Raw genomic sequence first — 13,678 nt, forward strand, 5'->3', positions numbered from 1 at the left:
TTTGTCTCTAGTATCCTTCCCTCCAGTGAGCAGCCGGGCTTTATTTCCTGGAGGATGGACTGGTTGGATCTTCTCGCAGTCCAAGGCACTCTCAGTACTTTCCTCCAACACCACAGCTCAAAAGCATCGATCTTCCTTCGCTCAGCCTTCCCTAAGGTCCAGCTCTCACATCCCTAGGTGACTACAGGGAATACCATGGCTTTGACTAGGCGGATCTTTGTTGCCAGTCTGATGTCTCTACTCTTTACTATTTTATCGAGATTGGACATTGCTCTCCTCCCAAGAAGGAAGCGTCTTCTGATTTCCCGGACACAGTCTGCATCTGCAATAATCTTTGCACCTAGAAATACAAAGTCTGTCACGGCCTCCACATTTTCTCCCTCTATTTTCCAGTTGTCAATCATTCTTGTTGCCATAATCTTGGTTTTTTTGATGTTTAGCTGCAACCCAGCTTTTGCGCTTTCTTCTTTCACCTTGATTAGAAGGCCCCTCAGCTCCTCCTCGCTTTCGGCCATCAGAGTGGTGTCATCTGCATATCTGAGGTTGTTTCTTCCAGCAATTTTCACCCCAGCTTTGCATTCATAAAGCCCCGCACATCGCATGATGTGTTCTGCATACAAGTTAAAAAGGTTGGGTGAGAGTATGCAGCCTTGCCGTACGCCTTTCCCAATCTTGAACCAGTCTGTTGTTCCGTGGTCAGTTCTTACTGTTGCTACTTGGTCCTTGTACAGATTCCTCAGGAGAGAGACAAGGTGGCTTGGGATGCCCATCCCACCAAGAACTTGCCACAATTTATTATGATCCACACAGTCAAAGGCTTTAGAATAGTCAATGAAACAAAAAATAGATGTTTTTCTGAAACTCCCTGCCCGAAAGTAACATATAGGAAAGGACACCATACAATATAGGCGTGGACCAGAAATAATGTTTCCTAGCTACATTAGAAGCACTTATTGGGTTTACTGCAGGCTTCTCCAAGCTGCAGCCCACGGGCCACATGTGGTCCAGGAGGCCTATGAATGCGGCCTAATACAAAATCGTAAACATATTTAAAACATTATGAGATTTTTTTTTGGTACTTCGATTGTGCTATTCTTGAGTGCCAATTTTGTGGACGACAACAGAATGGAATAGAATAATCAGAGTATGTTGCATCTACAAAGATTTTTATGTAGCCATACTCTATATAAATAAAAATGTAATGTTGCTGGGATTTATAGTTCACATACAATCAAATAGCATTCTGAACCACACCAACGATGGAATTGAACCAAACTTGGCACACAGTTCTCCCACGACCAACAGAAAATACTGGAAGGGTTTGGTGGGCAGTGTCCTTTGGTTTTGGAGTTGTAGTTCACCTACATCCAGAGATCACTGTGGACTCAAACAAGGATGGATCTGGACCAAACTCAACACGAATACTCAATATGCCCAAATGTGAACACTGGTGAAGTTTGGGGAAAATAGAATATTGACATTTGGGAGTTGTAGTTGCTGGGATTTATAGTTCACCTACAATCACAGAGCATTCTGAATCCCACAAATGATAGAATTGGGCCAAACCTCCCACACAGAACCCCCATGTGGGCCACAGCAATGCGTGGCAGGGGAAGGCTAGTTCATAATATAATTGTAAACATTTCAGCTAGAAGGTCTGCTCGACAATTTTAAAAGACCTGCCGAATGGAGCGGCACAGAATTAGTGTTATTAAGTGACGACTCTCTTTTGCTTATTAAGAAAATTAAGCAGGGATTTTTTTCGCTTATCAATTACACTATGTAACACAATATTTGTTCCTGAATTATGTCATTTTCTAATTGGTTGTATCATAAAAACAAGGGAAAAGTTTAATAAACTGCAAAAAAATTGTTGTGGTCTGTGCACTGAAAGGTTAAAAATGGCATATTTGTGGTGGAATGAAAATCATGCGTAGTTCACGTCTTTACCATTCCACACACTATCTTGCAAGAGGAAAGATATAATATGAATATGAATGGGTTCCTTGGTAGACAGGTTAAACACAAATAATCCACTTATAAGGATAAGATAATGAATAAGTCCAACAGATAGGTAAATTGTGAAACTTAGACTGTTCAATTCACAGTAATCACAAAATTAAGCAATATGAAATAAGTTCTGTACAAAGCAATATGAAATAAGTTCTGTACAGTCTTTTAGTGATGTCGTTGTATGTTCATAAATCAGCCTCCCACGACCGGTTTCGGCCTTAGCTTCAGGCCTTCTTCGGGTGGTCTGTAATTTTACATACATAAATACATTTTGCAATTGTATAGGTTGAACATAATGTAATAGAATGCATTTAGAAATACTTACAAAGTTCAGTCTTTTACATATGTTCTCATAAGAGATACTTAAGTTTTTTGTAATGGGATCTGGGTGAAAGGAACAAATTGTGGCTATTAACATTTAAAAATTACATATATCAAAATAAATATTTTCCCAATATATTTCACCAATTTTACATACATAAATACATTTTACAATTGTATAGGTTGAACATAATGTAATAGAATGCATTTAGAAATACTCACAAAGTTCAGTCTTTTACATATGTTCTCATAAGAGATACTAAAGTTTTTTGCAATGGGATCTAGGTAAAAGGAACAAATTGTGGCTATTAACATTTAAATATTACATATATCCAAATAAATGTTTTCCCAATATATTTCACCAATTAGGTGTATACTCACAGGATACTCTGCTTCTGAGTTTGATTCTAATTGCGAGTATGAACAGGATCTGGGGGTTTCCTCTATTTAAAGAGGAAAATGAACATCAGATGTAGAGGAGACAGAGAAGTTGATTAAGGTTCATTTAAAGTTATAGGTGTGGAGAATGTCAACACTAGATGGCGTTGTGAGTGATGTACTTCCCAGGGATGTGTAGTATACAAGGGATAATGCAAAAAAACCTCAAAGTTATATATAGCAACTGTATGAATTATGTTCATTGAGACCATATGGGTGTTCCGTCCGTAATCTGAAGATCCAATATGTTTCCCTTTGTAGGAGTTTAGTGTTAAAGTCCATGTGTTTGGATTGTGTGACTACTTCTAATATGTGGTATTTAAAAGATTCAGGGTTGTGCCGTAGATCATCAAAATGTTTATACAGTATGGAATCTCTGGAATTAGTTCTAATTTTGCTCCGGTGTTCTATAATCCTAGACTTCACTTCTCGACGAGTTTGGCCCACGTACATCAGATTGCATTCACAAATAATCACGTAAATAACCCCCTTGGTTGTGCATGTAGCAAAATGGGAGAATTTAATTATCAATGGTGGGTGTTGGTGTGTAAAGATTTTAGTCTCCACCAATTGGTTACACACTGAGCAATGATGGCACCGATAATTGCCAATTAGATTTGATTTCATGGTCCGAACATTATGTGTTAAATCTGAATGTACCAAAAAATCCCCAATGCTCTTGGTTCTTTTATATGCTATTAGTGGGGGTCTTTCACAGCCCGGGATGTCCCTTATTAAGTTCCAGTATTTTTTAATTGTTCTGATGGCTAAATTGGACATGTTAGTGAGAGTAAGTGGCCATATTAATCTTTCTACTCTAGGTCTAGTCTTGTTCTCTAGTAGTTTAGACCTGGGAATGTTGGCTACTTTTAGATAAGATGATTGTATTATATGTTCAGGATATCCCCGGTTTCTAAACTGTCGTTTCGTTACCTCAATCTCATGAGTGAAATCCTGTTGGGTCGAGGAATTACGTTTAATCCTGAGCATCTGTGAAAACGGTAGATTATTTTTTAATGCCCAATGATGGTAACTATTGTAGTGTAACAGAGAGTTTCTATCCGTGGTTTTACGGTGGTTTCTCACCCTCAATCGGTCGTTTTCTTTTATAATCATAACATCCAGGAAAACCAAGGATGTGGCACTGATGTTCCCTGTGAATTTGATATTGTGGTGTACTGTATTGATCCAGGATAATAATGTTTCTGCCTCATGATGTGAGTTTATAATGATGAAAATGTCATCAATAAATCTGCAATATTTGATTATGCTACCCGCTACAGGGTTATATGCACGATTCAAAATTATATTGTTTTCCAAATTATCCATAAATAAATTTGCTATTGAAGGTGCAACAGGGCTGCCCATGGCCACTCCCTGTATTTGAAAATAATATTTTTGGTCGAATTTAAAGAAATTTTTTTCGAGAATGATATCAAGGAGGTCCAACAAAAAGAAAGTGGGAGGGTGACAGTTTGATCTCCTGTTCAGAGTAGACTCACATACAGTGCGTGCCTCTTCTATTGGAATGCTAGTGTACAATGAAGTTACATCTATAGACATCAGAACAGCATCTGTTGGAATCACCAAGGGTTCAATGATATTAATAAAGTGTTTAGTGTCCCTAACATAAGATGAAGTCTTTTTTACAAAGGGTTGTAAATGGTGGTCCACAAATTTTGCTAGTGGTTCTAGAATGGAGCCTGATCCTGATATGATAGGACGGCCCGGAACTGGCCTGATGTTCTTATGTATTTTTGGCAGAATATACAGTACCGGGGTTCTGGGCCATGGAGTGTGTAGATACTTATATACATCCTCTGATATATATCCAAGCGACAGTCCTTCCATTGTCACTGTTTTGCTTTGTTATGGCAGAGTGGCTACAGGAATTAAGTTTTGATGATAAATTCAAGGAATCTTTAATTAAAGACAGATCACTCTTTGAAACTGGGGGATCCAACCCCAGTAACTCCAATAGGGAGACAAGTATAAGGGAGTATGAGAAGTTGAAACGTAGAGAAATTAGGCTGGACTTGCATGCAACAACACTGGCGGAATACATTAGAGCTAATAGAATACCCAGGGGACTACGCATTTTCAAACCCCCAGGGATGTTTCAAGATGATGAGTCTTTTCATCAAAAATGGGTGGCAATTCTGAATAAATGTTCACAGGACTTGATGCTCCTGCTAATTGCACGTTCGAACGAGGAAATTGCCATCGTAAAAACTCAGTCCCAAGGCGTGCTAGAGAAATTCAACTCTGATGCGCAATTTAAAATTGATTTGGACACCCTCACAAATAAACTCGAGGAATTTTCCAAACAACTTAGATCCTTTAAACTAAAAAAGTTTGAAAGGGATGAAAATGATTACAAGAACAACAAAATTTACCAGTGGCTATACTCCAAACACTACCACTCTAGAAAACAAGTAAGGTTTAGTGAATTCACTTCTGAAGAAGACACAGGCTCTATGTCAGATAGTTCAGGACATAGTGTGGCCTCATACAGGAGGGACAACAACGACAACAGCCACACACCTAGACGTACGGGTCGTATCAGAAACAAACCTAATCGTTTTTTTCAAGAGGCTCCAAATGTGAAACGGAAAACTTAATAGTAAATTTATCCAACAGAGTTTTAACCCCTCAGGAAAAGCACGTTATTAATAAAGGGCTAACATTTGTTCCCAAACCCAAATATAATCCATTTAAGATGCGTATAGAATTAGCTAGGCTATTCCGTACCATCAGATTAAGACAGCATTTTGGGACCACAAAAAACATCACTACTTCTACCTTCAAACCTCGTAGTAACTTTTTTCCTAGCACAGACCATATAGGACTTAGGGTTTTTGAAAAAACAGTATGTGAGGAACTATGTCACACATTCACAAAAAACAAAGGGACACACAGTACAAACTTTTCTAACAGTGAGTGGAACACGCTTCATAGTTTAGCCAATGACAAAAACCTCATTTGGAAGCCGGCTGACAAGGGTGGAGCCATAGTGTTAATGAACCATACTGATTATATGAATGAGATCCACAGACAATTATCAATAAGAGAACACTATCTTAATATAGAACGGGATCCCACACATCACATCCAATCTATTATAATAACAGTGACAATGGAAGGACTGTCGCTTGGATATATATCAGAGGATGTATATAAGTATCTACACACTCCATGGCCCAGAACCCCGGTACTGTATATTCTGCCAAAAATACATAAGAACATCAGGCCAGTTCCGGGCCGTCCTATCATATCAGGATCAGGCTCCATTCTAGAACCACTAGCAAAATTTGTGGACCACCATTTACAACCCTTTGTAAAAAAGACTTCATCTTATGTTAGGGACACTAAACACTTTATTAATATCATTGAACCCTTGGTGATTCCAACAGATGCTGTTCTGATGTCTATAGATGTAACTTCATTGTACACTAGCATTCCAATAGAAGAGGCACGCACTGTATGTGAGTCTACTCTGAACAGGAGATCAAACTGTCACCCTCCCACTTTCTTTTTGTTGGACCTCCTTGATATCATTCTCGAAAAAAATTTCTTTAAATTCGACCAAAAATATTATTTTCAAATACAGGGAGTGGCCATGGGCAGCCCTGTTGCACCTTCAATAGCAAATTTATTTATGGATAATTTGGAAAACAATATAATTTTGAATCGTGCATATAACCCTGTAGCGGGTAGCATAATCAAATATTGCAGATTTATTGATGACATTTTCATCATTATAAACTCACATCATGAGGCAGAAACATTATTATCCTGGATCAATACAGTACACCACAATATCAAATTCACAGGGAACATCAGTGCCACATCCTTGGTTTTCCTGGATGTTATGATTATAAAAGAAAACGACCGATTGAGGGTGAGAAACCACCGTAAAACCACGGATAGAAACTCTCTGTTACACTACAATAGTTACCATCATTGGGCATTAAAAAATAATCTACCGTTTTCACAGATGCTCAGGATTAAACGTAATTCCTCGACCCAACAGGATTTCACTCATGAGATTGAGGTAACGAAACGACAGTTTAGAAACCGGGGATATCCTGAACATATAATACAATCATCTTATCTAAAAGTAGCCAACATTCCCAGGTCTAAACTACTAGAGAACAAGACTAGACCTAGAGTAGAAAGATTAATATGGCCACTTACTCTCACTAACATGTCCAATTTAGCCATCAGAACAATTAAAAAATACTGGAACTTAATAAGGGACATCCCGGGCTGTGAAAGACCCCCACTAATAGCATATAAAAGAACCAAGAGCATTGGGGATTTTTTGGTACATTCAGATTTAACACATAATGTTCGGACCATGAAATCAAATCTAATTGGCAATTATCGGTGCCATCATTGCTCAGTGTGTAACCAATTGGTGGAGACTAAAATCTTTACACACCAACACCCACCATTGATAATTAAATTCTCCCATTTTGCTACATGCACAACCAAGGGGGTTATTTACGTGATTATTTGTGAATGCAATCTGATGTACGTGGGCCAAACTCGTCGAGAAGTGAAGTCTAGGATTATAGAACACCGGAGCAAAATTAGAACTAATTCCAGAGATTCCATACTGTATAAACATTTTGATGATCTACGGCACAACCCTGAATCTTTTAAATACCACATATTAGAAGTAGTCACACAATCCAAACACATGGACTTTAACACTAAACTCCTACAAAGGGAAACATATTGGATCTTCAGATTACGGACGGAACACCCATATGGTCTCAATGAACATAATTCATACAGTTGCTATATATAACTTTGAGGTTTTTTTGCATTATCCCTTGTATACTACACATCCCTGGGAAGTACATCACTCACAACGCCATCTAGTGTTGACATTCTCCACACCTATAACTTTAAATGAACCTTAATCAACTTCTCTGTCTCCTCTACATCTGATGTTCATTTTCCTCTTTAAATAGAGGAAACCCCCAGATCCTGTTCATACTCGCAATTAGAATCAAACTCAGAAGCAGAGTATCCTGTGAGTATACACCTAATTGGTGAAATATATTGGGAAAACATTTATTTGGATATATGTAATATTTAAATGTTAATAGCCACAATTTGTTCCTTTTACCTAGATCCCATTGCAAAAAACTTTAGTATCTCTTATGAGAACATATGTAAAAGACTGAACTTTGTGAGTATTTCTAAATGCATTCTATTACATTATGTTCAACCTATACAATTGTAAAATGTATTTATGTATGTAAAATTGGTGAAATATATTGGGAAAATATTTATTTTGATATATGTAATTTTTAAATGTTAATAGCCACAATTTGTTCCTTTCACCCAGATCCCATTACAAAAAACTTAAGTATCTCTTATGAGAACATATGTAAAAGACTGAACTTTGTAAGTATTTCTAAATGCATTCTATTACATTATGTTCAACCTATACAATTGCAAAATGTATTTATGTATGTAAAATTACAGACCACCCGAAGAAGGCCTGAAGCTAAGGCCGAAACCGGTCGTGGGAGGCTGATTTATGAACATACAACGACATCACTAAAAGACTGTACAGAACTTATTTCATATTGCTTTGTACAGAACTTATTTCATATTGCTTAATTTTGTGATTACTGTGAATTGAACAGTCTAAGTTTCACAATTTACCTATCTGTTGGACTTATTCATTATCTTATCCTTATAAGTGGATTATTTGTGTTTAAGAGGAAAGATATGCCATGCAGATGATCAGTAAAGAATAAGCTGTTTACTCTTTGTTATGCAAAGTAACATATATACTTTCATGTGAACAGTTGCACTGACTCACACAATGCCCTTTAAGAGAGATTCAAATGGTCATTTGTGTCCATGTGAAAGGTCTTCTTCCAGCAACCCAGAAGCAAAAAATATACTAACTTGTCTTGGCAAACTTGCACAGAAAACCAAAACATGTGGCCACAGTGATCCCGAATAGATTACTTCATAGTTACAAAAATAATCTCAGTGAATGGTGGACATTTGGAGGCAGTTTTGGACCTTTGGAGGCCCCATTTGTCTAAGTCAGTATCAAACATAATAGACAGTGAAAGGAAAATGTGGGAAGAAGCTCCAAGATGCCGTAAAACATAAATCTAGTCTTTCATGCTGAAAGCAGGAGACGCAGAGGGACGTTTAATTTTGACTCTGTTAATGCTCGCTGCAACCCATTAAGCACTTAATCTTCATGACATCCCGCTATCACCTCCCTCGTTCGGCTGGCAAGCATGAAAAAACACGGCTTGATTAACCAAGGCATTCTGTCTTCCTTCAAGGTTAAAAACTAGAAGATGGGCCAAGGAGGCCGAGAGCTGTTGCAACACATCTCTCGCTTACAATTCTGTGCAGTTCAGGGCAACATCAAGTAGCCGCATTATTACATTTTGACAGGAACATAAGAAAAAAACACATGCTGGAGGATTCACAGATGGTATGGTAGGAGGTGGAGGACGATGCTCACAAGAAGATTAGCACGTGAATGGCTTGCCACATTTCAAGCAACTACCTTCTCAGCTACTTGCACATGTGAACCGGACTTTTGAAGGTTTCGGTATCTGCAGTGTGTGTGTGTGTGCCTTGTCTGCATGTGCCTTCCCTGTTGACTTATGATGAGTCTCATAGGGTTTTCTTAGAGAAGAAGGACTCAAAGGTAGTTTGTCATGGTGACCCTATGAGTGAGAACCACACAAGAGCTCTGGCCAGCAATTAGCTGGGGTTCAGGTTTAACAAACTCAAGGCAATGTATTGTCGAAGGCTTTCGTGGCCGGAATCACTGGGCTGTTGTACTTTTTTTGGGCTATATGGCCATGGTCTAGAGGCATTCTCTCCTGATGTTTCGCCTGCATCTATGGCAAGCATATTGCTTGCCATAGATGCAGGCGGAACGTCAGGAGAGAATGCCTCTAGACCATGGCCATATAGCCCAACAAAACCTACAACAACTCAAGGCAAAGGCTCCCTTGATGGGATCTCCTTTTTCCCTGCTGTCTTCCACATTTTGAAGCATTAGCTTCCTTTTCAATAATCCTTGAAAGCCTTACTTAATAGGAAAATACACTCAGCAGTTGTATATTAGAGTGCTTTTGAGGAGCTGATGTGCTTCATGTCATCTAGCTGTAATCCTTACAATAACTCTTTCGAGCCCTGCTTGAAACCTTGGAAAACAATTGTTTCCTACTGACGCCGAACACAAGGACCCCTGCCTTCAACAGCTGGTTGCAGCAGGGAGTTCCACAGGCTCAAGAACTGACCACAACATGTAACTGACTCAAGATCTCAGCAGAGACATTTGAACCAGCCACAGATCAAGCTGAAGCTCTTTTTCTCTCCTCTAGCTCACTCTGCCTGCAATGTTGAATCTCTTCTGACTCCTGTACTATGAACTCCCATATGACAGGGACCCCTCTTTCCCCTATTCTGCATGCTCCCCAAACATCTTTGAACCTCTTTCCTTAGAGTCAGGGGTCCCCCCAAGCCTCTTGCATGCAAGGGACCAAAGGAGACCCCGAAAAACCCATCTTTATTCCCTCAGAAGCAACCTAACTTTCACAAGTACAGGTCCCCATGTGGCCCCGTGCCCCCCTCTGTATCATAGAATCATAAAGTTCGAAGAGACCTCATGGGCCATCCAGTCCAACCCCCTGCTAAGAAGCAGGAAAATCACATTCAAAGCACCCCCGGCAGATGGCCATCCAGCCTCTGCTCAAAAGGCTCCAAAGAAGGTGCCTGGCTATATATTTCTGTTGTCTGGGCAGTTACAATTGATTCAGATATTGCAAAACAAAAAGAGCACTGGAGTAGATTTGGGCCTGATGAGCTCCCAACACAGACTAAATTGTAGATAAGGTATAGATATAGATATAAGCACACCCACACCCACACATGTACATATAGGCATACACAAATAGAATCAGAGTTGGAAGAGACCTTGTGGGCCATCCAGTCCAACCCCCTGCCAAGAAGCAGGAAAATCGTATTCAAAGAACCTCTGACAGATGGCTATCCAGCCTCTGTGTAAAAGCTTTCAAAGAAGAGCCTTCACCACACCCTGGAGCAGAGAGTTCCAATGCTGAACAGCTCTCACAGTCAGAAAGTTCTTCCCAATAGGTTGTTGTAGGTTTTTTTCGGGCTATATGGCCATGTTCTAGAGGCATTCTTTCCTGACGTTTCGCCTGCATCTATAGCAAGCAACCTCAGAGGCTGTGAGGTCTGTTGGAACTAGGAAAATTGGGTATATATATATCTGTGGAATGACCAGGGTGGGACAAAGAACTCTTGTCTGTTGGAGTTAGGTCTGAATGTTTCAATTGGCCTCCTTGATTAGCATTTGATGGCCTGGCAGTTTTTTGGTGTGGCTTGTTAGTGCCTGGGGGAATCTTTTGTTGAGAGGTGATTAGCTGTCCCTGATTGTTTCCTCTGTGTTGTTTTGCTGTTGTAATTTTATAGTTTTTTAATACTGGTAGCCAGATTTTTTCATTTTCATGGTTTCCTCCTTTCTGTTGAAATTGTCCACATGCTTATGGATTTCAATGGCTTCTCTGTGTAGTCCGACATAGTGGTTGTTCGAGTGGTCTTCCTAATGTTCAGGTGGAATCTCCTTTCCTGTTGTTTGAAGCCATTGTTCCATTGCATCCTAGTCTCCAGGGCAGCAGAAATCAAGCCTGCTCCCTTCTCCTTATGACTTCCCCTCACATATTTATGCATGACCATCATGTCTCCTCTCAGTCTTCTCTTCTGCAGGCTAAACATGCCCAGCTGTTTAAGCCGCTCCTCATAGGGTTTGTTCTCCAGACCTCTGATCATTAGGAAGAACTTCCTGACTGTGAGAGCTGTTCAGCAGTGGTACTCTCTGCTCCGGAATGTGACGTGGGCTTCTTCTTTGGAGGCCTTTAAACAGAGGCTGGATGGTCATCTGTTGGGGTGCTTTAAATGCAATTTTCCTGCTTCTTGGCAGAATGGGGTTGGACTGGATGGCCCACGAGGTCCCTTCTAACTCTATGATTCTAATTTTTTTATGGTAACTGTAGTGTGTTTCACAATACACACAGTGCACATCGCCCACTCTCTGGAACGATGAGAATTGCAGTTTGAAACTGGGTAAGGTTGCTCCAGTGCATAAACAAGAAATGGAAAATAACTCACCTTATTTTCCAGTTATTATGTTATGGCACATAATAAACAGCATCCCACACAGTCTGAACTAATCTACCACTTCCATTGTTCTTGCCTGGGTAGACCAGGTCTTACTTACTTGAATGCATTTACGGCAACGACCACTGGGACACCGAAGGTCTGGGCGTTTTGGATTTGTTTACGCAAGTTGCTGCAACCTTTCTCCAACAGCACCAGGTTCTGTATAAGAAAGAAGGAAAAGAAAGGCTTTAGCCCGGGGAAACAACAAGCATAGTGTTTGTTTGCAACCTGCTGTGTGAAGAACAGCTAATGGAAAGAAATACGTTAGACAAAAAATGGAATAGAAAAATAAGATGCTATTGGCAAGGTACAGCTTTTCAGAAATGTCGCTTGCTTTGTTTGCAGGAGGAAAAGGATTTCAAAACTACCTAAAAGGAAAGAAATGGTGAAAATTGGATCCCCTGCAATGAACAGATTCTCACCTTTAAGTGCCAGAAAACAGCTTCGCATGAAAGAGACGAAGAGAAAGGTGACAAATCACCCAATAGCTTTTCAATAGAAGCAACTCACAAAAAAAACATAAAGTGAAAGCTTATTTTCATCACGATGCATACTTGGAATTGTTGTGAGCCATTAGCACTTAATTTTCAGGGCTGCAAACAAAAAACTTTATGGGAATGGCATGCTTTGAACCTATTTCAGAATTACATCAGTGTGATGGATGAACATATTGAAGCGAATATACAGCACAGTGCATATACTAACAAGATGCAAATAAGCAAACTCAGTTTATAATTATCCTTAATAATAATATTTGTTTGCCTACATAGGTGAAAAAGGTAGACAGAATGCTTCAATTCATTTTGTTTTAGTCACTCTTCATTAATGGGTCAGCAGCTCGGAAAAGTACAGTGCGTCTCTGCCTTGTAGTGATCTTCAAACTACAAGAAAGGAGATTCCATCTCAACATGAGGAAGAACTTCCTGACTGTGAGAGCTGTTCAGCAGTGGAACTCTCTGCCCTGGAGTGTGGTGGAGGCTCCTTCTTTGGAGGCTTTTAAACAGAGGCTGGATGGCCATCTGTCAGGAGTGCTTTGAATGCAATATTCCTGCTTCTTGGCAGGGGGTTGGACTGGATGGCCCATGAGTTCTCTTCCAACTCTATAATTCTATGATTCTATGATTCTAATGTTATTTGTTTCTGTGGTCAATCAACTCTTGAGATAGGAGCCGTGGTGCCGCAACTTGTGCTGGCTGAACTGCTGTCTTGAAGGTTGGAGGTTCGAACCTGAAGGTTGGCGGTTCGAATCCGCAAGATGGGGTGAGCTCCCATCTGTCAGCTCCAGCTTCCCATATGGGGACATGAGAGAAGCCTCCCACAGGATGGTAACTAGGCATGGGCAATCCATGGTTCTAAAGTACATACAAAACTAGGAGGTGCTGGTGCTTTGCTTCTACAGTGTTGCTAAAGTTCTGGTGGTGAAAATTTCAGAACTCTAACAAAACCATGCAGCTGTGGACAAGTCTACATAGGGACCACCAAACGCAGCATTGCCCAAACACAAATCAAGGAACATGAAGGCCATGCAGACTACTTCAACCAGAGAAATCAGCCATAGCAGAGCACCTGATGAACCAACCTGGACACAGCGTATTATTTGAGAACACAGAAATGCTGGACCACTCTCACAACCACCATGTCAGACTATACAGAGAAGCCA

The 13,678-nt window shown here is 39.9% G+C and overlaps 1 protein-coding gene across 1 annotated transcript in view; it reads right to left on the minus strand.

Moving 5' to 3' along the window:
• The window catches only part of MTHFD1 (methylenetetrahydrofolate dehydrogenase, cyclohydrolase and formyltetrahydrofolate synthetase 1), a 121,559-nt gene that overhangs the window by 29,490 nt on the left and 78,391 nt on the right, over positions 1–13,678 (minus strand). The window contains exon 23 of the mRNA XM_060754319.2: positions 12,077–12,177. Coding sequence (XP_060610302.2) covers positions 12,077–12,177 — 101 coding nt within the window. The remainder of the gene's footprint in view (positions 1–12,076; positions 12,178–13,678) is intronic.

This window comes from Anolis sagrei, chromosome 1, assembly GCF_037176765.1.
Source record: "Anolis sagrei isolate rAnoSag1 chromosome 1, rAnoSag1.mat, whole genome shotgun sequence".
Taxonomy (NCBI): Eukaryota; Metazoa; Chordata; class Lepidosauria; order Squamata; family Dactyloidae; genus Anolis; species Anolis sagrei.